The sequence below is a fragment of the Capsicum annuum genome, chromosome 12 (genome assembly GCF_002878395.1).
Source record: "Capsicum annuum cultivar UCD-10X-F1 chromosome 12, UCD10Xv1.1, whole genome shotgun sequence".
In the NCBI taxonomy this organism is placed as follows: domain Eukaryota; kingdom Viridiplantae; phylum Streptophyta; class Magnoliopsida; order Solanales; family Solanaceae; genus Capsicum; species Capsicum annuum.
Genome location: NC_061122.1, coordinates 1,821,093 through 1,846,093, shown reverse-complemented (window position 1 = coordinate 1,846,093; position 25,001 = coordinate 1,821,093). Strand labels below are relative to the sequence as shown.

Sequence of the window (25,001 nt, the reverse complement as noted above, 5' to 3'; positions counted from 1 at the left end):
CATGGATCGTAATTCTTTCCCAACTCCATAAATTTCAAGTAAACTTAATCGCACTCGTGATATTTTTAAAAAGTCCAAGTAACAAAATAATTTTTTTAGATAATTATGTTGAGTGATAACGAGGACCAGTGATTGAGCGAATTCGACAATAACAAACCCAGTGTAAGCTGTCACGTTCTCTTGTAATCACATTGTATCAGTCGACTGATGCCTCATATACATAGATCTGTTGATTCTGCATGGGAGAATAGAGGTTATGATACTGGTGCTAATTGCCAAAACAACAACATAGTGGGTGTTGCTCCAGTATTCTGGGCTAGAGAGGTTGTTTCTGATATTAGCCCCGGGCTCAAGAAAATCATTTTGAAGAAACATATATATATGCATGCGAGAGTAGTAAAAAGCTATGATGAAAGCTGCTATGACAAGCCTTGTGCTAATGTAATTGAGGAAGGTTACTTGAATACAAGTTTCGAATACCAAGCTCGATCACCTACTGGTGTTTTTATTTGTACATTGATAATTGTGTGATGTAAAGTCATTATTCAGTTTATCAAATTACAAACTCTTTTATTTGATTGATGTAAAAATTTATTTTGGAAAGTCACTGATGCAGTGGATAGGATACTGAGATGTACCAGCTAAGGTGGGAACAAGTATTTGGTCCATCTAACCACAAGATTGGTGTGGTGGTTCAGCACCTCACCCCTTAAGCAAGAGGTTGGGGGTTCGATCCGTGAATGGAGAAAATTCTGTGGTTAGTTCCCTACCGCACACCTCTTGTGAATGGAAAAAACTTTGTGGCCAGTTCCCTGCCGCACACCAAGAGATTGGGGATTCGATCCCTACCTCTGGTGAATGGAGAAAACTCTGTGGTCAGTTTCCTATTGCACACCTCTAGTGAATGGAGAAAACTCTGTGGCCAGTTCCCTACCACACACCTCTGGTGAATGGAGAAAACTCTGTGGCCAGTTCCCTACCGCTTAGTGTGCTGACCGTGGAACGGAGGATTAGTCTCACGACTGCCGACTGTTGGGATATCTTGGGAAACTAAAAAAAAGAGTATTTGGTCCATCTGCTTCTCTTTTTCTATCGGTACGATATGGTTAATTTCTAATGCTTCTTTTCTAAATGGCATGTTTATCAATTTTTCTTGATTCAATAGGCATCTTTTATCTCGATTGACGCATGGTTGTTTTAACAAGCAGCACAACCTGTGCCAGCTTAAGAATGATGATGAAAATTGTGATTAGTCAAATATTATCAAATTCACGTAAGATCTGTCGGAAACAACCTCTCTACTCGTGAGATTATACTGGGTATGTTGTTGTTGTTGATGTGTATGGCGATTTGATAAACGAAGGCAACAAACTTCGTTCCAAAGACATTAAGGATATGCATATGTTTGCAAATGGGAGTTTTATAAGAAATCAAACAAGGTTATATTTCATTCAACCAAGTCCAATATCGTAAGAGTATTGTTTTACTACAATTCCGGTGAAAAAGAATATGAACTCAGTCAATAAGGAAAACTTTTTTTGTGTCTCTATATTCTAGTACAATGGCTTTTACATTACACTTACCTTTAAAGTCATTGTCAATTAAGGAATAATGCAGTTAAAAACGCCCAACTGATTCGAGTAGCATTACCCGGTGCTACTGGAGTTCACTCTGTCCAATTTACCGTCTTTTGTCTGATTGGTTTTCATGTCAGCATCGTTTTCCTCATGATCTGTGAAGCCTAACGACAAGTCCAGTGTGCTTTCGTTTAAATCTTGTCTTTCTGGAGGTTGATCCTCTGGATCCTGATCATGCGTAAAAAGGTAAATAAAAGAAGCTCATGCACATTATAGTCACGAAGTTAAGAATACAGCACCAGGAACAAACAAAACAGAACAAAATCAAGAACGCTAAAAGGAAAGATGATGCTGCGTGGTTGATAAGAAAGTATACTATTGTATTCATTTTCGAAGAAAAAAGAGGCGAAAGGGGAAAAGTTGTTGGCATGAGAACTTCCCAAGAATTTTGTGAAGGCCTTCAAATAATTTTCCATGTGTCCTAGGGAGATCTAAAAGTACGGACTACGGATTGTATTTCATAAGTGAGGTTTCTTAATCATATCCAGCAATCGAAAAGATAATTAGTGTTACTTGAAACAGAATTCTCCCATCCCTGATCCCCTCCAATCAACTGGAATCTCTTCTAGGCCCCTCTATTTTTGTTTCTATTTCCCTCCAACCTGCAACATTTCTTTCTCTTTACCCGATAAACCAGCAAGGGATGACCAGAACTTCCATTGTCAACATCAAAAACTTCACTCCGACACACACTTGGGGAAAAACAAAAGCCCTCAGCTTCACTGCTATGCAACACACAGCGGAGAAAAAGAGCCATGAGCTTCTAGAGAAGGGTAAGTGAAGCACCGTATTCCTGTTCTCTGAAGCGACTTCTGGCTCCAGCCAGCATCACGAGTTTTTGGAAGAGACAATGGAAAGCGTGAAGTATTGATCGCCATCTTTTAGTTGTCCCCAAAATCATCATTAATTCAAGAAACTTGACCAATTAACCAATTTTCTACTGCCATATTAGGAGGCTTCCGTTACTTTCTTGGTGAGTTTGATTCTTTTGTTATAAAATAAACCAATTAATGCATCCATTTCTATCCATAGCAGGATCTATTTCGTTTTAAACAGCTTTTTCTGAAAAAGTCTAAGATCAAACAAAAACTTGATAACATAAAAAGACTACAACCATATGAAATATGTTTTCATGAATTGAACAGAACCCGAGTTGCACAACCCCACAAAATATTAAGCCCCATGACATCAATTGCTTGATTCAAAGTTGAGAAAGAAAGAGAAACAAATATTAAGCCACTACTTCATCTTCCCCAAAATCTTATTTAAACAGCTTCATACTAGATTTTTTGTATAATGAATTAAGAATAGAACTCAAAAAAAAAAAAAAAAAAAGATAAAAATGGTCATGTCAATTATGTCCCTATCAAAGTTCATCACCTTGAGAGAGTGGAAGGTTTTAAAGTACCTTATTTTCTTCCATTGGCACATCATTGATATCAGGCTTTTCATCACAATCATCAGCTTGAGATGTTGGCTCCACGGTAATTGCATCAGCCTCCATTGGTTTAGTTTCAGCCTCATCCTGGTCTGATGTCTCGTTCTTTTGATCATCAAACAGCGCGACCTATTTCAATCATTTTAAAAATGAAACTATTAACACTTCTTTTTTTGATAGGGGATTAATAAAAATATGAACATTACTATTAATAGGCAAAAATCAGAGCTATTCCTTAGACGTACCAGAAGCAACCCCTGACTTAGGGAAAATATGAAAAAAAATATTTGGCAAACACCGAATACTCAAGTTCAACAAGAAGACCAATCTGCTAAAGGTATTAGATGCGATAAGTGGTAACAGTAGTATCTACACTTATCAGTGACAAGTGATGATTACTAACACAGGAAAGGAAAATATTCAAATTCCAAACGAAAAGAAAGACCAGGTAAGCTTTTTGATCAGAAAATTGACAAGCCCTATACTCTTAATTAGCAGTTGTGACTTAATTTGACATTGCCTCATTACATCTAACAGACGTGTATGACCGCTGAAGGAAATCTGTTGAAAACTAAAAAACCTTCAATATCATCGAGGTACTCTAAGGGACCAGCAACTACAATGGCTCATATTATTATGGCTTCACCTAGCTGCTAGAGCAACTCTACAAGTTAAATCATCTCTTCAGGATTCAAATAACCAAAAAAAAAAGCACATAGGCACATCTACACACAAAACAGAAATAGTAATTAAAGGCATCAATCTTCGTACACAATCTCAGTCTCTCTCTTCCCACTAACACACTCACTCTGACCGGAACATATTAGCGATCTTATGTAGTTAACTTTCTTATTTGCTCTCATGTATAGCTAGTCTCCAGATTGACATGAAAAACCAACACGCAACATAAGAGAACAAATTATGGGCGTCTAAGAGTACTTCTATGGCTTGTGCCATGACAAGAGGTATATGGGCAACTGAGAAACTGAGAACGGACAAGACAGAAAGATTGAGTCTTACATACTTGATTGATAATAAGATGAGAGACAAGAAAGAAGATGCCTCCAGTGGAAATGAATGATAGCTTAAAGGTTTTGTCAAAAAAAAAACTTGCTTCTTCATCTGGTAGGTAGCAGAACCACTATTCAAAAATGATATATGATCAACGACAAATTCATGATTTATCAAGCATTAGAACCAACTTTCAGATAAAATACTTGCAGCCTAAGAAGTAAAACAGTTCTATAGTTCTTACTCCTCAATAGAGACTGAAATTTCTACATTATTTTTATCAGTGAAAGATCCATGGCTCGCCAACCTAAATAGCTTAGTATTTTCCTAATCTCACAATTTGAAATCCAAATTAGCTTTTGTGTTCAATCAAAAGCAGTCCAAGCAATTAAACCAATTTCTCCACTTCTTTACATAAACCCAACCCGTAACATCATCTATACATTATTTTCAAACCCCTATTTCAATAAGGTTCTAAAATATATTACACAGGAAATGTCAACCACAACAACAACATACACGGTAAATCCACAAGTGGGATCTGGGGAGGGTAGAGGGTACGCAAGACCTTCCCCTTACCTCGTGGAGGTGGAGAGGCTGTTTCCGAGAATATCATCATAGTTTAATTGGTAGTAGCAGGCTACGTACCTTGTTTTCTAGGTTCAATATCTTGCCTTCAAGCAACTAGACAGTGTATAAAACTTAAATCGTTTTAATAAACCTGAATCCCAAATAGTTGCCCCCCCGCCTAATATAGCATTGCATTGTTTTAAAAAGCATATAAGAAAATTTACTCCCTCTGTCCCAATTTATGCAGCATAACTGGAATTTCGAGATTCAAATTTGAGCCACATATATTGGGACCTGGAGCAAATCAGATGATCTATAATAAGCAGTATAACAACAACATTCCAGGTGTAATCCCACAAATTGGGGTCCAGGGAGGGTAAAGGTGTACGCAGACCTGACCTCTACATTAGAGGTAGAGCGGTTGTTTCCGGTAGGCCCTTGACTTCTAGCCAATACATTGATTATAAACGATTATACATATATTACACAGATTAAACATGTACCATACCTAGATTATACACATATTATACATATACTATACCTAGATTACACATACATTATACATCCGCCGGCTATTTTTAGTCCAAAGAGTTAGGTAGATGGCTATTTAGATTAATTCTTCGACACTTAGGGATCTTCACACAAATTGTCAGGCAGATTTACTATTTATTTTTTCTAGCTGATGTACAACAACAACATACTTGGTGTAATCCCACAAATTGGGGTCCGGGAAGGGTAATTCCACTAGACCCTACTTCTAGCTTATATACATTGATTATAAACGATTTATACACATATAATACATATGCCAACTATTTTAAGTTTAAGCAATCGGATGGACGGCTATTTAGATTAATTCTTCGAAAATTCACAAATAGCCAAGCAGATTTACTGTTTATTTTTTCTAGCTTATATACATAGATTATACACGTTACACAAATTATACACATATTATGTGTCCGCCAGCTATTTTTAGTTCAATCAGTTGGATGTAGGACTATTTAGATTAATAATTCTTCAAAAATTAAACCATATGATCTATAATAAACAGTAAAATTCATTAAATAAATAAACTTTGAAATATAATTAATTTATTACCGGTATATATTTGAATTTTCGCTTTCGAGGTTCCGATTCATCGATCGGAACGGCGTCGTCCTTATCAGAGCTTTTTGAATCGCCATCCTTTTGGCTAGCAGTAATTGGAGTCCACTTCAAAAACACGAGATTAGAACCGTTAGCGCCGTTAACTCTACCGTTAAATCTGCCGTTAACTCCGCCATTAGCTGGCGTTGATTGATTATTGCTTTTAACAGAGTTAATGTGAACCCATTTTTTCTTCCATTTACGAACCGGACCGGTAAATACTGTAGTTGGACCGTAACGAGTTGATGAACGGCCGAATCTCGCTCCTACTCCTTCCATTCACGGCGGCGGATCGGCGGTACTCACGGAGGAGGATTAGTGATAGATTAAGGTGGCGGATCGGAGATCGGTGGTAGATCACGGCGGCGGAGCGGTGGTAATTCAGGGCGGAGTTTTTTTTCCGATCGCGGAAGTTTTTATTTTCATTTTAATTTTTTTGAGCTACGGGTATTTATAGTTTGGCTTTGTGAGAGATTTGGAGGGAATGATCAAGTGTGTTGAGGTGTATGATGAGGAATTTAGAGTAATCTGGACCGTTGATTAATGAGTAATTTATTTTCGGATTAATAGATAATTAGCCTCATAAACTTATTGAGTATTCTATTTAGATACTTGAACTAAATTTTGTTTCGATTGAATAGTTTAACTCCTAATAAGGTTTTCAATTAGACATATCCGATTCAAATTTGAAATTTGCGTTGTGTGTTCTCGTTCGTCTATTTTTTGTACTTTTGTTACTTAATTTTCTGGAGTGTTTTGGATTTTTTCTTTTGATTCGAGGATCTACATGAAATAACCTCTCTGCCTACAGTAAAGTTAAGATTTGTGTACACTTTACCCTCCTCGAGACCTGTGGGATTATATTAGGTATGTTGTCGTTCTTATTAGGTAATTAAGTTAACCACATAAAATATGTCGTCTTCTTTAATTATATTCATTCACTTTAATAAGACGTAAACCTTCAGATGTGTCTACTAAAGTGAATGTGTATAATTAAAGGAGATGCGATAGTTCACGTAGTTAACTTAACTACCTAATAGAAGATGAAAATATGTTTATTTTTTGTTTTGAATGAATTAAAAGCGTGTAACAGATTTTATTAAAGTGGAGGTGCTCAATTTAAAAAATGACTTAATTCAAGTGTCTAAATGAAAGATATAAATAAGTTTAAGGAGTTATCTATTAAGTCTTTATTTTATAGGGTAATTTGGAGACTTTAATTGCATTATTAAGTATGTATATTCAAATAATTTTATCTCTCAAACATTAAGTGAATTGAACCCACTAATTAAATGGACACTAATAGAAAAGGATTTAATAAGAAAATCCAATTCCCTTTTATGGTACTCACTCATAAACACATTTTAAACATTTGATTCATTTAGCAAAATCTATCTCTAAAATAATTTGTTGCCTAATATAAACAATTAGGTTGCTATAACTTTTAAGTTTTTCATAATAATATTTTTAGAATTGTCATTTAATAATATTATTAAAAATGATCATTACAAGTGAAAATAAGAAAATTATTCAAAATGTGAGCAACTGTTGTATTATGTAAGAAACATCTTAAATTCTACTCGTAAAAAGATTTGTATATCTTCAATACAACTTTCCTCCATAATTTTTGAAAATAAGTAGTTGAATTTTATGTAATTAAAACAACACATATATAATTATAATACTTGTCATGAATTATTTTTTAAGAGTCAAATTCCATAATTAGCTAGTATTTATTTTTCACCACGATGATATTTGCTGCTCCCGACAACAAAAATGCATGAACCATTTTATAAAATATGTGTTCAAATAGTCTAAAGTCTGATAGTTAACTCTCGATCATTTCGATTCTCTTCTTCATTACTTAAAAAAGTAAATCACCAATTCAGGTACAAGATAGTATTATTACCACATGAATAAATAGTACATCCAATCCATAATCGCAATAATCCAATTAGTATTAAATTAATTGATATGATATTATAATATTTAATTTTGAAATTAATCTCTCGAAAAGTGAAATACGATAACTAATACGAGACGGAGAAAGTAAATTTTTTTTAAAAAATTAAATTAAGAAAAAGTTTTTTTTTTTTTTTTTTAAAAAAATATGCTAATTGCACACCCAAATATAACACACATAAAATTTCCTTCTCCAATTTCTTCCTTGGCCGCACCACCACTTCCCCCCACCCTCCTCGTCCTTCCGCCGCCAACCTCCGCCGTCAACACCGCCGTTCACCAACATGGAAGCTCAAAATTTATCTTTTTCACTTTCCTCCACCATACCCACTTCACAAATTCAAATCCAAAAAACCCCTTCCCTTCAATTTTTACTGAGAACTAAAAAAAACCATTCTTTAAACCTTAAAGGGATTTTCTTGAAACCCCATTTTTGTTTTTCACCTAAAAATAAAAAAATTGAGTGTAGGAATTGTTTGCAGAGAGTTGAAAGTGAAGGTAGTACTGTTCTTGATGATGGTGTTAGTAAACAAGTTAGGAAGAAGAAGTTGGCAGTTTTTGTATCTGGTGGTGGTTCTAATTTTAAGTCTATTTATGAAGCTACTGCTGATGGGATTGTTCATGGAGTAGTAGTTGTTTTAGTTACCAATAAACTTGGTATGGTGTTTTAGGTTGTTGTCTTATCGTATTGTTTTGTTGTAGTTTCTGTTATGTTGTTTTTGTTGTTAGTTGTTTTTTGAGTTGAGGGTCTATTGGAAACCACCTCTCTGCTTTTGAGGAAGGTGGTAGAATAAGGTCTGCATATACTCTGCCCTCTCCGGACCCCACTTTGTATATTGCTGTCTTTTTAGTATTGGAAGCAACCTCTCTACTTTTGAGGTAGGTGGTAGGATATGGTCTGCATATACTCTGCCCTCTCCGGACCCTACTTTGTATGTTGTTGTATTTTTAGTTGGATTTTGGTCCCTGCCTATTTTAGATTTTGGTAAAGCCTTAAGCTTTTATAGATTATGAGCTGAGAGTGTAACAGAAACAACCTCTCTATCCCATAAAGATAGAGGTAAGGTATGCCGTAGGCGTACATTTTACCCTTCCGGGATCCCACGTGTGGGATTACACTGGGTATGATGTTGTTGTTGTTGTCGATGATGATGTATATATTAGTTGAGATATTTATATGTGGAGCTAGCTTCATCCGAAAATTATACTTTATATACAAGGTGAAACGTATTCATATGTGTATAAATATTGTAGATGCTGAATCTCCTTGACTTCTTTGTGTGTGAACTTCTTTATATGTTGAATCCCTTATGTGAAGTCCTGTGTATAAATATAGTAGATGTTGAATCTCCTTGACTTCTTTGTGCATGAACTTCTTTATACGTTGAATCCCTTATGTGAAATCCTGGTTCCGACACTAGGTCATATGCTTTCTAGGAGTGGTCTAGCTTTACTGAGAGTATACATTTGGAGAATATAGAGAACTTCTAATACATACATTTGGAGAATAGAGAGAACTTCTAATACTTCTTACTTAAATTTGCATCGTATTGGTATGAGATGAATTTAAATGGAGCAACATGGTCATTGAATCATATAGCCGACCCCAACTAGTCTGAGACTCGGGCATAATTGTTGTTCTAGTTATTATTGTATTTCAGGATTATTTATTGTTGGCTTTTAGGTCCCTACCTATTTGAGGTTTTGGTAAAGCTCTGAGCTTTAGAGGAAAACTTTTAAATTCCAATTATTTACATTGCAACTATCTTGATTAATTTGCCAAAAGTGAAATTTGTGTTCTTTGTTTATACTCTAGGCTTCATCTGTTTTCCTTTTCTTGTTTCTTTGTTCTGAAATTTTATTATTCTTAGGTTTATTAACAGTTTGCACGTTGAAGCTAGTGTGAATTCATGAATGTGTACGGTGTGTTGCCCATTGGCAATCATTATTTTTGGGCTCATGATGAGAAGTTTCATGATATAATATCAGCTTGATAAATTTTTGGTGAAAGCACTTCGAAATTTCAGCACACCCTTTGTACGGATGATGTATGCAGATGTTATCGTTCCCAAAAATAGCATCGCAGCTTTTGAACTGTCTAAAACTCACATTTAGCCCATTCTATACCTGAAGATATGCGTATTCAATTGTGTTACTCTAGTTGTTACTCGTCTTTTCATTTAGATTCTTTTTGTAATTAATTGCAGATTGTGGAGGTGCAAAATATGCAAGGGAGCAAGGCATCCCTCTTATTTTGTTTCCTAAAGCGAAAGATTCATCTGAAGGTTGGTCGACGGAGGATCTTGTGTATGCTCTAAGGTTTGGTCTTCTCTGTTCACGACTCTTCCGTTGACCTGACCATTTGAGTTGTTAGTTTGTGCAAAAAAGATGTGGTCTTCCTTGAAATTAGGCTGTAACGTAATCGACTCCTCTTCTTCTGGGATAATCAGAAGAAGAAGAAACGTCATCTGAATAGGAGGAAATTTACTTGTACTGCTACTGTTTGCTGAGGGTATTGATTTTTGAGATATTTTGAGCACAAAAGGTAGCTGTGGTTTAAGTTAAGTTCTTGTCCTCAATTTGGCGGTACTTCTTGTTTTCTTAAGCTACACACCTATAAAAAAATTCATGTTTTTCTTGGTTGTATTTATTGTGGTCGCCTTCTTTCACTGTTGTTCTTCTGCTCACCAGTGAACTGCTGTAAAAATTTCACCTAATTTTGACACTGATTCTGCTTATTTGAAACTTTAAGAGTTATTATGTCGAGTGCTTTCTCTTTGCTCAGCTTTATTTTGGTCTTCCTTTTCATTTTGCCCTTGCTTTCTTCTACTTGGTGCAAATTGACTATTACAGACAAAATGGGAAAGTAAATGTGAACAAAAGCATGTGAATCATGATTAACACCTATATTTCTTGCATATCTTCTCTCTTCTCTGTGTACAGATACTTTTCATACTTATTAGTCATCTAAAGGGGGATTGGTTAGTCATTTAGTGTATGGCTTGAATATCGTTAATTGTCTCCCTTGATTTACCGAAGTTATTTCTTCATATTCTTCTTATCTTGAGCCGGAGGTCTATCGGAAACAACCTCTCTACTTCTTCGGAGGTAGTGGTATGGACTGCGTACATCTTACTCTCCCTAGACCTCACTTTGTGGGAATACACTGGGTCTGTTGTTGTTTGTTGTTGTTGTTGTTATTTCTTCATATTCTTCTCCATTATATTAAACTAACTTTTGTTTACAGAACCTGGAATATCGACTTCATTCTTTTAGCCGGGTACTTAAAGCTTATTCCTACTGAGTTGGTCCAAGCCTTTCCAAGATCAATATTTAATATTCATCCGTCGCTTCTTCCAGCTTTTGGAGGCAAAGGTTACTATGGCATGAAGGTGCATAAAGCAGTCATAGCTTCCGGAGCTAGGTATGTGTGACGTTTGATATCGAAATGGAATTATTCTTGTTAATCAAGTATATTGCTGCCCCTTCCTCTTTAATTGTTCAATTGTTCTTAACTTCAACCCCAAATATTCTTTTCCATGATAAGTAGGAAGTAAAGGAACAGTGTCATGTGGATCGAAAGAGTCGATTTCAAGTGCCATTTTCCATCCTTTGTCTTTAAAACATCTCGTCTTTGAGTTTCTTCACTAGGCCTGGACAGCCTTAAAGTCCAGCGTTTTTAAAGGAAAAAAGTACAAAAAAGCGACGAAGTTCATGGGGCTTGTAGTGAAAAACAAGAAGTAAAGTGCACAATATACAAAAAATCTAAAAATACCATTCATATAAGAATTTAGTAACATACTAATTCATTTGTCGATAATAATCCAACTCCTCAAACCTGAGATTCAAAGAACCGTCCGTGTCTTGTTTGATCATGTTGTGCATCATTTTTTGAAGTCCACAATGGTCTGAACGAAACTTCACATCGCTTCATTGATTTAAGCAAGGAGGCTATGCTGCTCGGACTCGTCAAAAATGTCAATGGGTGCGTGTCGGATTCGCTAAAACTAGTGTATATTTTGAAGAATCCGACATGGGTGCGCCATCAAAAATGAAGAGTCCACGCAACTTAGCAAGGAGGCAATGGCTTTTAATAACACTAATGGTCCTTAATTTGATACTTACCCTTATCTTTTTTGTTTCTGTGCAATGATGAGTATAACATGCTGGCCCTTATGGGACTTTCTTTATCCTAAGAGAAGCGGTTGGGTTGACGAAACTTTTCAGTTTCATGAGCTTGAGCTTTCAGCAACAGCCAATTATTCCTTTAGTCTTTTTGCGAAATTGGGTTATTAGTAGTACAGACATTTTCTTTGTCATTGCGTCCAACGATTCTGCATTTTCATACGGTTTTCTGATGGAATGCTTGAGCTCCTAGTACTTTGTTATTTTCTGTTGCATTTTTTGGGGTAATGCCTCATAAAAAGTTTAATTAAGAAGCTTCCGTACTCCTATGCAACATAAAATGTTTTATTTAGTCATTCCCTGTTAATTACTGGTAAAGTTGCTGCCATGTGACCAGGAGGTCACGGGTTCGAGCCTTGGAAACAGCCTTTGCAAGAAATGCAAGGTAAGACTGTGTACGATACACCCTTGTGGTGGGGCCCTTCCCGGACACCGCGCATAGCGGTAGCTTTTGTGCACCGGGCTGCCCCTTCTATTCCCTGTTAATTACTGGACAGTCGACAGTCATATTCTTTTAATTGGGACTTTGTTATGACGTGTGAGTACTAATCCAAGTATATGTTTGGTGTAAGCGGGCTGCAATTTCTATTTTTTTTAAGTATGCATCAACTGTACCATATTATAAAGCATGTCTGTATATAGTTGGATTTATTATTCCATTGATGTACCATATTAAGTGGAACTGACTTCAGTTTCGTCTAAAATACAAGTATGATATGAGGGGATGAGATATATTTGTGGTCACTGTTCAGAAACACGAGCCTAAAGAGGGCATGAACTTTCCTATCCTAGAGTGATCTTACGAACATGCAGCGTTAGCTGTTTGTTTGTAGGAGGCAAAACGAAAGCACGCTAGTTAAACGCGAAATAGTACCACCATTCAGCATATCAGCTTGTGAATTGCAAATTGAGTGCTTAGTTGAAGATAAATACTCGACGTGACTTTGTGGTTTCACAGTAAGTTAAGACACAGTCAATGCTTTGCGGATTGGAAGTACCATGCCAGCGAAACGTGATTTAGGAACATTTTTTAGAACTTATCCGATAATGTTGCATCTTTTTCCTAAAATATAGAGATTCACATCGTCCAAGCAAACCATTTCTGTTGCTAGTTTTACTACGAAGATTTATATTCACATTTTGAGTGGAGAGTCTTGTAATAAACTGTTATAAGATAATTACTTTCATCATTTGAGCAAGAATTGGCGATTAACTGTTTACTTGACTGTTCCATGTCGATATTGTCACCCGTAACCTAGATGCTGCATATTATTAGTTTTTCCGGCCATTAATGCTTTGGATCCTCATGTTAGCTCCAAACATAAGTGATTTACTTTTTCTGTCTATTATTTGCTATCTGTAGGTATTCTGGTCCAACAATCCATCACGTTGATGAGCATTATGACACTGGACGTATTCTTGCTCAAGGGGTCGTGCCTGTGCTGGCTAATGACACAGCAGAAACACTTGCAGCAAGGGTTCTTCAGGAGGTCATAAATTTCTTTTTTGCATTTCTTGTTATGAGTGTATGATTGTTGTCGTGATCAAGTTTGATTCTTCACGGTGCACGTATAAAGTAAACCTCTAGGTCTTCCCCATGTTTCGGGACCATTACCTTCCGTTCGACTACCAGTCCCTCAGAAACACGTATGGTTCAGGAAAAGGATCTCCTGAACATTGAATAGTTGTTGTTTAACCGGGGCGCTACATTAATAACTGGCCGTTTTGATCCTTTGGAACAACTCGCTGAATTTAGTAGATCGTTTCAGGAGGCCCTGATGACCATAGATCGAACTGATTACAGTACGATGGTTGGCTGTTCACAGTCTACCTGAACCTACCTTTTTTTGGGGGTGGATCAATATCAGCAATGCAGTTCAGCCAAAGACGAACTTAATTTTCATTACATATCTACTTTTCTGTGTTTCAATGCTCGTATAGACATGTTTCTTTTCAATCTAATGTATCTATTCAACATGTATGGTCTTAGATTTATAACTCGAGTTACCTATCAATGCTCCTCCTTTCTAGGGTACCACTAATGCCATCAACGCTCCTGTCGAACTGTCTATATTCCAGCTACCTAACCGAATCCAGCTTTTATGTTCTTGTTGTTGTCGCTCGTCCATCGCTCTCTTTTTTTTTTTCCAACCTTTGCACTAACACTCTTTCCTTTAACAGGAGCATAAACTCTACGTAGAAGTAGCCGCAGCATTATGTGAAGAGAGAGTCGTGTGGCGCCAAGATGGTGTCCCTCTCATTCGGAGCAAAGAAGATCCTGACCACTACAAGTAGCCAAATGCTTCATAAACGAAGTCAGATGTTGGCAACTCCACAGATAGAAAGTATCATTACTGAGCTTTGTGCTGATACGAACATGCCTCGTGGAAGCCGTACCAACGTCCTTAGTTGTTCGATTGACCATTATACCGGAGAAAATTCAGCGCGCTTCATGTTTTAGACGTATGTTGTACCTCTATATAAGCAAGCTGTTGTACCAATATGTTATGGCAACTTTTTTATGTTTTCATATTTGAAAGAAATAGCTTCTTGTTGCTGGATATTGAATCAGGTTATCTTTTTGTATGTTTCTCATTGATGAACAAAACACACATTATTGTATACACACAAAGTGGGGTCTGGATAGGATAGGGAGTATACACAATCTGTATCTCTCTACCTCAGAGGCAAGGCTATTTCCGACAGAACCTCGGCTCAAGACAGTAGTCTAAAAAGACGTACTAGAAGAACAAACAACAATAGGTCGTAACAGAAACAAAACAACCACGCTATTACTACCTTGATCTACTAAAAACATCAAGCATCACCAAAACTCCATGAACAAAAAATCAAATTGTAGCATGATTAATCATGAAAAAATAGCGTTAACATGCACCTTAACTCTCCATATTTACACAAATCTCCACTCTTAAAAAGTAATTACAAAAATTTCGACTAATTATCTATGTTTGTTAGATGTATTGGGAGCTAATTATGTATCTCGATAGATCCAAAATCAAAAAAAATATATGGAGAGATAATTATGTATGTTTTAATAAGGAAAAAATATGTATCTTCGTTTGATATATTATGTATCTCGACGGACAAAATCGCAAAAAATATATCAGAAGCTAATTATGTATCTTACAAAGAAAACAATGTATTTTCATTGGATGTATCGGTAGCTAAATATGTGTCTCAACAGACCCAAAATTGTAATTTTTAGTAATTATGTAAAATGTTAGAATTTTCTATGATTAAGCTCCAAACTGTTGGGATTTATGTTGTTAATTAACCTTAATCAATCTGTTCCAGTCCATAAAAAAAATTGGGCTCTTAGTCCATATAGGCCCACAAACAGAAACAAATGGCCCAATATCTCAAGCCCACTATTCACAATCCTTCACTCCTCCATATATATAAATCACACTTCAACGTTTAGGGTTTCATTCACTCCCTTTTCACTGCAAATTTGGCCTTTCCCTTTAACAATTCACAGCAATGGCCGCCAAGAAATCCCCTCGTAACCCTAACCTAATCAACGGCATAGGTAAATTCTCCCGTTCCAAAATGTACCACAAAAAGGGCCTTTGGGCTATCAAGAAGAAAAACGGCGGCAAATTCCCCACCCACCCAAAATCCACCGCCGCCGTTGCTCCGCCCTCAACCGCCGCCGTCAAACCACCAAAATTTTACCCAGCTGATGACGTGGCAAAACCCCTCATCAACAAACACAAGCCGAAGCCCACAAAATTGAGAGCCAGTATTACACCTGGTACTGTGTTGATTATTCTAGCTGGGAGGTTCAAGGGAAAAAGAGTTGTGTTTCTGAAGCAACTGGTGGGTTCTGGGTTGTTGTTGGTTAGTGGCCCGTTTAAGGTTAATGGGGTTCCATTGAGGAGAGTTAATCAAGCCTATGTGATTGCTACGTCGACTAAGGTTGATGTTAGTGGAGTTAATGTTGACAAGATTGATGATAAGTATTTTGCTAAGGAGGTTGAGAAGAAGGTGAAGAAGGGTGAAGGAGAGTTTTTTGAAGAGAAAAAAGAGGTTCGCTTTACATTTTTTTGCTCATTTTATCTTCATTTTGTAGTTTAAGGTTGGATTTTTTTTTGCTTAATGGATGGATCTTTTTGTTTATTGTGTGATTATGTAGTGGATCCTTGATGTTGGTGAATGCTTTGATCTTTTTTAGATCATTTTCTGTTAATGATTGGACTTGTTATTCATTTTGTTGTTGAACACTTGCTTAGTGGATGGATCTTTTCTTTAAACTGCGGTTACGGGATTAGATCTTTTTTGTTTATTGTATGATTGGGCAGTTGTAGGATTTGGCTAGTAGATTTGTTGTTTTGGGTCAATGTTGTGAACTGTTAATGCTGATTGCTGAGCTTAGATGAATTTGGGTGAAGATGATTCATGGTTGAGAGGTTATGTCTCATTTATGAGATGAGAAAGATGAGTGTGAAAATTAGCAAATATGTCAAATTTTATATACAACTACACCATGCAGATTGTGTCTTGTGCATCTGTAACAATGACTCTTGTTACTGGAACTTGGTCGTACATGATTAGATTGATTTGGCGTCGGGGAAGGATTACTTTGATTTGTTGCACCTGAGCTGAGGGTCTTTCGAATACAGCCTCTCTACCTCCATGCTGTAGTTGTGTAATGTATGCCATCACTTTCCGCTTATACATGATTAGGTTGATTTGGTGTCGTGGAAGAATTACTTTGATTTGTTGCACTTGAGCTTAGGGTCTTTCAAATACAGCTCTCTACCTCCACGGTGTAGTTGTGTAATGTCTGCTATCACTTTCCGCTTATACATGAGTAGATTGATTTGGTGTCGGGGAAGAATTACTTTGATTTGTTGCACTTGAGCTGAGGGTCTTTCGAATACAGCTCTCTACCTCCACGGTGTAGCTGTGTAACGTCTGCTATCACTTTCCACTTCACGGGATAGGTGTAAGGTCTGCAATCACTTTCCCCTCCGCAGACCTCACTTGTGAGTATATTGTTGGTATGCAGAAACATGTTTAGTGAGTATATTTGTAGGTAAGAAGTTGTGTTCATTCATGTAATGAGAACATAGAATGAAAGTTAGCATATTTCACGTCTATGATAGATTCAATGTCAGTAATTCAATACTATTATTTATAAACGTGCTTGAACATGAATGATGCCAGAAAGGCGTGGATGCAGCATTGTTCAAGGCCTTTCGGTGTTCTGTATTTTGATCTTTTCTATTTGTTTTTCTGTAGGAGAAGAATGTGATTCCCCAGGAGAAGAAGGATGACCAGAAAGCCGTGGATGCAGCATTGCTCAAGGCCATTGAGTCTGTTCCTGAATTGAAGGCTTATTTGGGTGCTAGGTTCTCACTCAAGTCGGGCATGAAACCCCATGAGCTTGTCTTTTAGACCAGTTAATTAAACTACTCTTCAAGAAATTGATTTTGTTAGATCTGTCTTGTTTTATGTTCTGTTTTGGACCTGTTTTTAGTTTTTGTATTGAAGATTTTGTTGGTTATAAACATCTTAAGATGAAATATGCAATATGAGATCTCTCTTTAAATTTGTCCTGGTATTTTGTTTGTTAAGGTAAATGCTTGAGCAGTGTTTAGTTTATTGAAAGCTACATTGTACCAAGAGTAGGGTGAAGTTGAATACCCTTGAATCTTGACTGCCACTGTGGCTGTAGCAATAGATTTTTATCTGAGAAGTTAACTGGCCGGTTGCTGCGATCAATCAGCATATCTGCTTACCGAACTACTAACATATTGCTTGATATTTATGACTCATCTCTTCTACGTTTGTGTCATTGGTCGATCTATGACAGCTTATCTGACTGCTGAACTTACTGTGTGTGTATGTATTTGTCTGCTTGATGAGAAGGGGAGAAAATGGAAAGGCATAGAATTTAGCCTTTCTAAGAGACCCTTGTCTTAAATCAATATACCTATGCACTTTCCAGGCTCACTGCCTCTGTACCGGCAGTGTGCGTCTATAGGTGCTTACAGCACAAACAAAATACAATTTTTTTGCCTTGAGTATTTCGATTGTGTGACTTGTGTATTCATTAGTATTACCTTTAATGTTGTCAAGCGCCCGATTTTCTTTATTGGTGATATATGTTGACATTGATTATGTTTTGGCAAAGCTTGCTTGTTCTTTATCAAAACAATACATTTTTGTGCAAATAGTAGGACACAATTTATGTAATGCACCCAGGGGTTAAAATACTATACATTTTTGCGAGATAATTGTATTCTTCACGTCAAATTGAAACGACGAGTTTTGACTCGATATTTTTGAAGTAATTTTTTGGCTAATAATATCGTCTTGTGTTTTTCCATAGAGTTAATTGTTTTGTATTTGATCTTGTAATTCCATTCTATGTTGGGTTAGTAGTCAATTGTTTGAGTGAAAATTGTTGTAACTTTTAAGGGTTGTCTATGTACTTTATATAGCTTGAAGAGGGTTACATCACCTAGAAATATAGCTAGTATGGCTAAAAGAACAAAAACAAAAAAAGTTGCTCGATGCATTAAAACTTTTGCTGTGTGCGAAGTTTGAAGAAGGGCCACAAGTTTAATCTATGCACTATGCAGCATACCTAAAGCCTGTCAGAATTTTAATTAAGGGGTTTAAGAAAATTTAGTCGAAGGGGTTTAATATTTATTATAAATTCATAAAAAATAATTTTAATCATGTATAAATGATGTATTTTTTCGTTGAAATGATTTCAGATGAACCTCCTACCTCCGCTCTTATTTGTAAGAGGATAAGAGACTCTTTCTACGGTTTGAAATTGATGCCATATGCTACTACCAATGCTTAACCTTGTCAATCTGCGGCTAGAGTTTTGTATTCAAATTTTATATTTGTATTCAAAAATTTATTTAATTTATATAAATAATTTATCAAGAGTTCAATAAACCTTTTTTTTTTTAGAATATAGAACCTTTTATCTATAATATTAACTTGTTTACATCACTTTTCAGTGGACTTGCTCGAACTTTAATCTTCGTCATTTACTTGCCTACCCCATAATATATCAAAATCAACAATTAACCAACAAAATCACCATACTTGTTGGAAGTTCTAACACCAACATCAACATACCTAGTATATTCTCACACAGTGGGGTTTAGGAAGGGTAGAGTGTGCGCAGACCATACCACTACCTCTGGTGAAGTAGAGACTGTTTTCGATAGATCTTAGACCGATAATAGTATACCAAACACAAAAGATAAGTGCATATAAACTAGTACAGTATGCAAAATAAACTAACACCGCTAGTCACAAGATAATACTACAGACATAACACCACGAACAAGAAACTTCAGACACAAAAAACGCTCCTCTACTATTTCCGATGCACTCTCACCCCCTAACTTTCTGTCCTAATCCGCATCCTCCGCACTTTCCTATCAAGGGTCATGTCCTCCATAAACTGTAATTGCTCCATATCATGTCTAATCACCTCCTTCCAATATTTCTTCAGTCTACCTCTACACCGCATAAAACCATCCGCACTGGAGCATCAATGCTCCTCCTTATCACGTGCCCGAACCAATGCAATATCACTTCTCGCATCTTGTCCTCCACCGAGGAAACTCTCACCTTCTGCCGAATAAAATCTCATTTCTCATCCTATCTTTCTTAGTATGTTCACACATCCATCACAACATTCTCATCTCCGTCATCTTCAACTTTTGAATGTGGTAGTTCTTAACCGAGATATATATATATATATGCTCAAATAAAAAAATATAAAGAATAAAAACATAGATTTGGTTCTTGTGTTCTCAGTATATAATATGTAATTCAAGAAAACAAAATATATGAATCATCAACATGTATAAGTACATAACTATATACAAATTAAAACCCTCAACCACAACTACTTGGATAAATATAATTTTTTTTTCCTCCACCAATAAATAATATAATTTAACTTCCCAAATTAAACTCCACACACAATCAAGCTAATTGCCTACACAAGAATGTCTTTCTAATTCTTAACAAATGAAACAAACTTATATTACTATCCATCTTTTTTTTTTGGTTCCCACACCAAGCGTCCGGCATCTGTATTGGTATCTGACTAAATTTATCGCTCCCTCAAAAAGGTAATCGATCTGATATCATAGACTCGAGCCCAAACCTTCGATTAAACTTCATGATATTATCCATTCAATGCTGCAGCCAAATTTCCAATTTTAATGCCACTATTAGAAGCAACAATATTCCCTCTACAATTGAATACTCTGGTATGATGACTATCAAAATCGTGAGCATCAGCATGTAGGTTCCAGATCCAAGTGGTAGTATCAGACCCTTCAGCTATTGCTCTTGAAAAACGACCCGGTCTAACCCATTCCTCAAAAGAAGTTTTCACAGGATCTCTATCTACCGAAATTTCAACTTCTGGTTCCGACGATCGAATAATCGGCACAAATCCAACATCTCTCTTCTTCATTAAATCAAAATTAATCTTTTGATAATTTTCATTTGTTGTTCTCTTATAAGATCCAAACCATTTAGCTTCCATATAACCAAGTCTTCTCCATGGTGGCACATAAATATCCATTTTCTTCATTGATTTCTTCATAGCTCTACTCATAATTCTCACAACTTGCTTCAACTCTTCCACTTTACCAACAAAAACATTAGGGAAAATATCTAGCAACTTTGCGTAGCAACGCGTTGCGCGTGCAATTTCAAATTCTCCGGCTAATGAAACCTCGATTATGTAACGATTACTCGACATGTTAACGTCGATATACTCGTAACTTCCTGATGTACGATTGCTAGCTTTCTCCCACTTCGACTTGCACAATCCTGTAAAAGGTTAAATTACACAAAATAAGTTAGATATATCAAAGATTTAATAACTTATTATATACATCGATAATGCATCTTAACATATCGTAATATAGATAACCTCCTTTATTTTTCGTGTCAGTAATTTCATAATTACACACTTTTATTCACGTTAGTTGTCACGTTTTGCCTCATGAAAGTCAACCTGACTAATCTTCAGAGAAAAATTGACTCTTAAAATATTGATCAAAGCACGTATAGTTTGATGCTCGAGAAGCGAATAAAAATGAATGGAGGAAATATAAAGCACCTTTTAGCTACAAATTTTATTGCTAATTTCATTATTAAGCCCGAACGATCACTTACAAAAACAACAGCAATAACATATTCAGTGTGGTAAAATGTACGCAGTCCATACAGTGGCGAAACCACAGCCAACGAAGGGTGGTCAGATGAACACCCTTCATCGGAATTTTTTTCGAGTATATAGGTTAAATATCGATATTTATGGTTATATACATGTTGTTGCACACCCTTGACAAGCTAAAGAAGCATAGTTCAGTGGTCAAGAGTGTGCATTTCTGCATCAACAACCCAGGTTCGAACTTTGGCAGGTGCAACAGTGCTTTATTTTCTTTGCTTTTTAAACAAAGTCTGGCTCCGCCACTAAGTTCATACCACCACCTTCGAAGAAGTATACAAGCTATTTTCGATAGAACCCCGCTCAAAACAAAAAAACAGTAAATAAAGTAGTAATAGAACATGAAACAAGATGAAATAATAGAAATAAAATGCCCACAAAATAGTACTATACCCTATCAAACCGCAAGCACCCACCTCACCAGCTCTCCTAACTAGAGAATCCAACCTATGTGCAAAACGCTACGACTACTAGCAAGGCTACCCAAAGCACACTTATCTATTGGCTACGACTCACCCACGCGTATTAGCCCTCTAACCTAAATAAAATAATCAATAAATCTTAATTAATTTATTGTTTAACTATCAAACTTGTTCATTGCTAATTCCTTTTTTTTTTTTTTTTTTTATCTCTAAGTTCATAAAGTCTATTTTAAAAAAAAATAAATACTTACCAACATCGAAGCCACGATCGCGCAATCGACTCATCAACCTCCGTTTAAACTCTATCGAACTCCGCTCATTTTCTTCATCATCATCCAATGCATTTTTCACAGCATTAATAATACGTCTCTTCGAACCATCATCACAATCAAACAAATCCTTCAAATTTTCCTTAATCTTCGATTCATCGAAGCAATTATTATTATTATCATCAACATTTACATCAGTAATCTCTGTTAATTTATCGTCAACGATTACCTCTCCTTCTAAAAAAGAATTTACGAGCTCCGATAAATTCATCACGCTCTCCGAGGCCGGAGAGTGCTCGCTGCCGCTATTTTCGCGTATTCTTGCTTTTGCTACCTCATCAAATGCCTCTGTTACTCTCTTAAACTTCATCGGTACGAATCTTGCCATTTCTTTTGATCCAAATTTTTATTTTTAATTCGAATACGATTCGAATTTTAAATATGAATCAAATATTTATGAGTAGTACTAATGTCGCAATCATGAAGGGAAAATGTTCACAGAGATTAAATGACTAATTTTTTTTCTTTTGTTTAGAGTAAAGATGAAGACATTATGTTGATAAAGTTACACACACATATATATAACTAATTTATTTTACTATAAAGTATAGATTCGAATATTACACACTAATTTGGAATAAGGTGAATGATTAAATGTATGTAGACATAATGTACGAACAAGTTCATTTTTAGCTAAGTTTTATATTTATTTGAGGGATAATCCAATAATAAACTGTTCTCCGCATAAAAATAAAATATTCCACCAACAGGTGGTTATAATTTCGAGTTTTTGTTAGGGAGCGATTTTTCTTTAGTCGAGTCTAAATGAGTACCGACAGCGGTAAACTCGGGATTTAAGGATTGTGGGTACTTAAAAAAATTAAAAAGCTGAAAAAAATAAAAAATCATCGCAACAAGGTTCAAACCCGGGACATTCCTTTAGTGGAGAAGCTTAAGATCAGCTTAAATGTCAGTGCATCTAACCAACTTTTGTTTTAATGGGTGCATTTATATGTTTTATACCTATTTTCGTATATTTTTTATGTAATTATACCTATTTCGCATCGAGTTTACTGGGTGATGGAGCACCCCAAAAATATATGTAGGTTCGCCCCTGACAGGGGCAGATCTACATACAATTCAGGGGTTTCGTCCGAACCCCCTTCGTCGGAAAATTATACTATTTTTACATGGTCAAAAATATTTTTATGTATATATATAGGAGATGTTGAACCCCCTTCCACTAGTTCGTATATTTACTTCTGAACCCCCTCAGTGAAAATTCTAGCTCCGACACTGAGCCCCTGAGTACCGAACGAGTAAAAAGGTCTAAGTATTATGAAATCTCTAAACTAATTTTGCAATATTCTGCATATAAATAAAATATTCTTCAACCATGTGGTTTTCGCTTCGATTTTTGTTAAGGAACGGTTTTTCTTAAGTCGAGTCTAAATGAGTAATGAATTAAATATCTTAGACAACAAATTATAATATATTCTTGATTCGTTCAATATTCATGAGAATGATTAGAAAAAAAAAAATGACACCATAGGGACCATAGATGTTTTCATTATTGAGTCAAGATTGAGATAGTTATGACTTGAAAAGGGACAAAGTTGAATATTCGTATTGAAATTCGATTAGTCTAAATTCGCGTCGTGTAGGGCCCATTCGAGGAAAGCACTAATCTCTATCAAGAATTTTTTCATACTCAGGGCTCGAACCTGTGCTTTCATAGTTACTACACCTTGGTGATATGGTGATATATGTCTGTTATGATCGAACAGAATAAGCAATAAAGAAAAACAAGATGAACACACAGATTTACGTGGAAATCCTTGCCGAAAAAATCACGGGCAGAGGCAGAGGAATTTCACTATAACGGAGAGGAGTACAATAAGTAGAATGACGTATTTTCTAAACAACAAAAAACAACCCACTAGTTGCACTTAACGAGTGTACAAATAAATCCTAGGCCCAAAAACATACAACATGGGTCGCACCGCGAACTTTTTAGAGCCGGATCAACGGAGTTTGGATTACAAACTCTAACAATGTCATCAAAAAATTTGAAGGAAAATGGAGTATGGTGGAGCTAGAAGGCAACATATGAGTTCAATTGAATTCAGTTTTAAATTTTAAATTTAAAACATAGTAATTAACCTTTCAAAATCAGCATTATAAAATTCAAAACTCATAAAATCAAAGTTTTAAATTCACCAAAAGACCAATATACCAACCATTTGGTAATTTTAAAATGACAACATATATAAAGAAAGCCGATTGTGCTTTCACACAAACTCAATAACTTTTGTTCAAATTCTCTATATATCTATTAAGCAATTCACTAAAATTTTAAAAATATTTAACAATAAACCCGATAATTACTATACCATTAAGTTAAATTCGTTGTTATAAATTTTAAATTCTGAATCAACCTCCGTCAAGTAATGAATAAGATAAATTCATTATACACAAGTACATTTGCCCCCCCAAAAAAAATACTATATAGTCATAGATGCAAAAATTCGAAGACGTAATGCTTGTACTAAAATAACAATTGATTTTTTTTTTTTTTGGTTTTAGCCTAATTTAGATATATAGATAAATTCAATGAACTTGAAATTTTGTCTAGATACGTTGAATCTCAAGTGATTAATAAAGCTAAGTTCATGATTTCCCTACTGCATGGATACCTAATAAATAAATAAATATTTGTGATTACATGTGAGCTATTATATGAAATAAATAAGTCCAAAAATATGTAGTGGAAATTGTGCAAGTACATAAGGTATACAAAGTATAAAGCAAGTATAACATTAAGTAACTGAAAATTATGAAATTTTAAGTTTAAATTTCATAATATTAATTACGTGCAAACTGATCCAAAAACTATATATGTTGAAGCATGTAGCTAAAAGTAAATTATATGGTAGTAGAGATCAGCCCAATTGCTAATTCCCTTTTTAAGGGATAATCTATTATTTCAAAAATTATCGTTAATCGAATGATACATTATGTATTTCACTTATCTATATTTATTATTATATAGAATTTTCTCAAGTTTCTATCAAACAGATCGAAAAGTTCAAATAAAAGCACTCTCCATTT

General features: G+C 35.6%; 4 protein-coding genes and 1 non-coding gene across 5 annotated transcripts; 3 read left to right on the top strand and 2 right to left on the bottom strand.

Moving 5' to 3' along the window:
- Positions 1-1,423: 1,423 nt before the first annotated feature.
- LOC107851594 lies at positions 1,424-6,242 on the bottom strand. The gene is made up of 3 exons (XM_016696664.2): positions 5,755-6,242; positions 3,046-3,204; positions 1,424-1,805 (listed from the first exon to the last, which is right to left on the bottom strand). The coding sequence occupies exons 1-3, from the start codon at positions 6,079-6,081 to the stop codon at positions 1,647-1,649; spliced, it is 645 nt and encodes a 214-aa protein (XP_016552150.2). The 5' UTR covers positions 6,082-6,242; the 3' UTR covers positions 1,424-1,646.
- A 1,681-nt stretch (positions 6,243-7,923) lies between these two features.
- LOC107851330 (phosphoribosylglycinamide formyltransferase, chloroplastic) lies at positions 7,924-14,517 on the top strand. The gene is made up of 5 exons (XM_016696301.2): positions 7,924-8,421; positions 9,972-10,083; positions 11,012-11,188; positions 13,313-13,439; positions 14,131-14,517. The coding sequence occupies exons 1-5, from the start codon at positions 8,049-8,051 to the stop codon at positions 14,242-14,244; spliced, it is 903 nt and encodes a 300-aa protein (XP_016551787.2). The 5' UTR covers positions 7,924-8,048; the 3' UTR covers positions 14,245-14,517.
- An 867-nt stretch (positions 14,518-15,384) lies between these two features.
- LOC107851002 (60S ribosomal protein L6) lies at positions 15,385-17,536 on the top strand. Its single transcript, XM_016695881.2, has 2 exons — positions 15,385-15,999; positions 17,215-17,536. The coding sequence occupies exons 1-2, from the start codon at positions 15,451-15,453 to the stop codon at positions 17,368-17,370; spliced, it is 705 nt and encodes a 234-aa protein (XP_016551367.1). The 5' UTR covers positions 15,385-15,450; the 3' UTR covers positions 17,371-17,536.
- Positions 17,537-17,641: 105 nt separating this feature from the next.
- On the top strand, positions 17,642-17,730 carry LOC124889965. The gene has a single exon (XR_007048876.1). It is a non-coding gene; the product is annotated as a small nucleolar RNA snoR109 (small nucleolar RNA).
- A 2,109-nt stretch (positions 17,731-19,839) lies between these two features.
- Positions 19,840-22,439, bottom strand: LOC107849634. Its single transcript, XM_016694189.2, has 2 exons — positions 21,873-22,439; positions 19,840-20,796 (listed from the first exon to the last, which is right to left on the bottom strand). The coding sequence occupies exons 1-2, from the start codon at positions 22,276-22,278 to the stop codon at positions 20,141-20,143; spliced, it is 1,062 nt and encodes a 353-aa protein (XP_016549675.2). The 5' UTR covers positions 22,279-22,439; the 3' UTR covers positions 19,840-20,140.
- Positions 22,440-25,001: the final 2,562 nt, after the last annotated feature.

Excerpts from the sequence above, each read along its gene's own strand:
- LOC107851594 (XM_016696664.2), bottom strand. The coding sequence starts at position 6,081 with ATGGAAGGAGTAGGAGCGAGATTCGGCCGTTCATCAACTCGTTACGGT. Across the intron at positions 3,205-5,754 it reads GAAAATTCAAATATATACCG|GTCGCGCTGTTTGATGATCA; the intron begins GTAATAAATTAA and ends TGATTGAAATAG. Across the intron at positions 1,806-3,045 it reads TGCCAATGGAAGAAAATAAG|GATCCAGAGGATCAACCTCC; the intron begins GTACTTTAAAAC and ends ACGCATGATCAG.
- LOC107851330 (XM_016696301.2), top strand. The coding sequence starts at position 8,049 with ATGGAAGCTCAAAATTTATCTTTTTCACTTTCCTCCACCATACCCACT. Across the intron at positions 8,422-9,971 it reads TTTAGTTACCAATAAACTTG|ATTGTGGAGGTGCAAAATAT; the intron begins GTATGGTGTTTT and ends AATTAATTGCAG. Across the intron at positions 11,189-13,312 it reads GTCATAGCTTCCGGAGCTAG|GTATTCTGGTCCAACAATCC; the intron begins GTATGTGTGACG and ends TGCTATCTGTAG.
- LOC107851002 (XM_016695881.2), top strand. The coding sequence starts at position 15,451 with ATGGCCGCCAAGAAATCCCCTCGTAACCCTAACCTAATCAACGGCATA. Across the intron at positions 16,000-17,214 it reads TTTTTGAAGAGAAAAAAGAG|GAGAAGAATGTGATTCCCCA; the intron begins GTTCGCTTTACA and ends GTTTTTCTGTAG.
- LOC107849634 (XM_016694189.2), bottom strand. The coding sequence starts at position 22,278 with ATGGCAAGATTCGTACCGATGAAGTTTAAGAGAGTAACAGAGGCATTT. Across the intron at positions 20,797-21,872 it reads CGATCGTGGCTTCGATGTTG|GATTGTGCAAGTCGAAGTGG; the intron begins GTAAGTATTTAT and ends AACCTTTTACAG.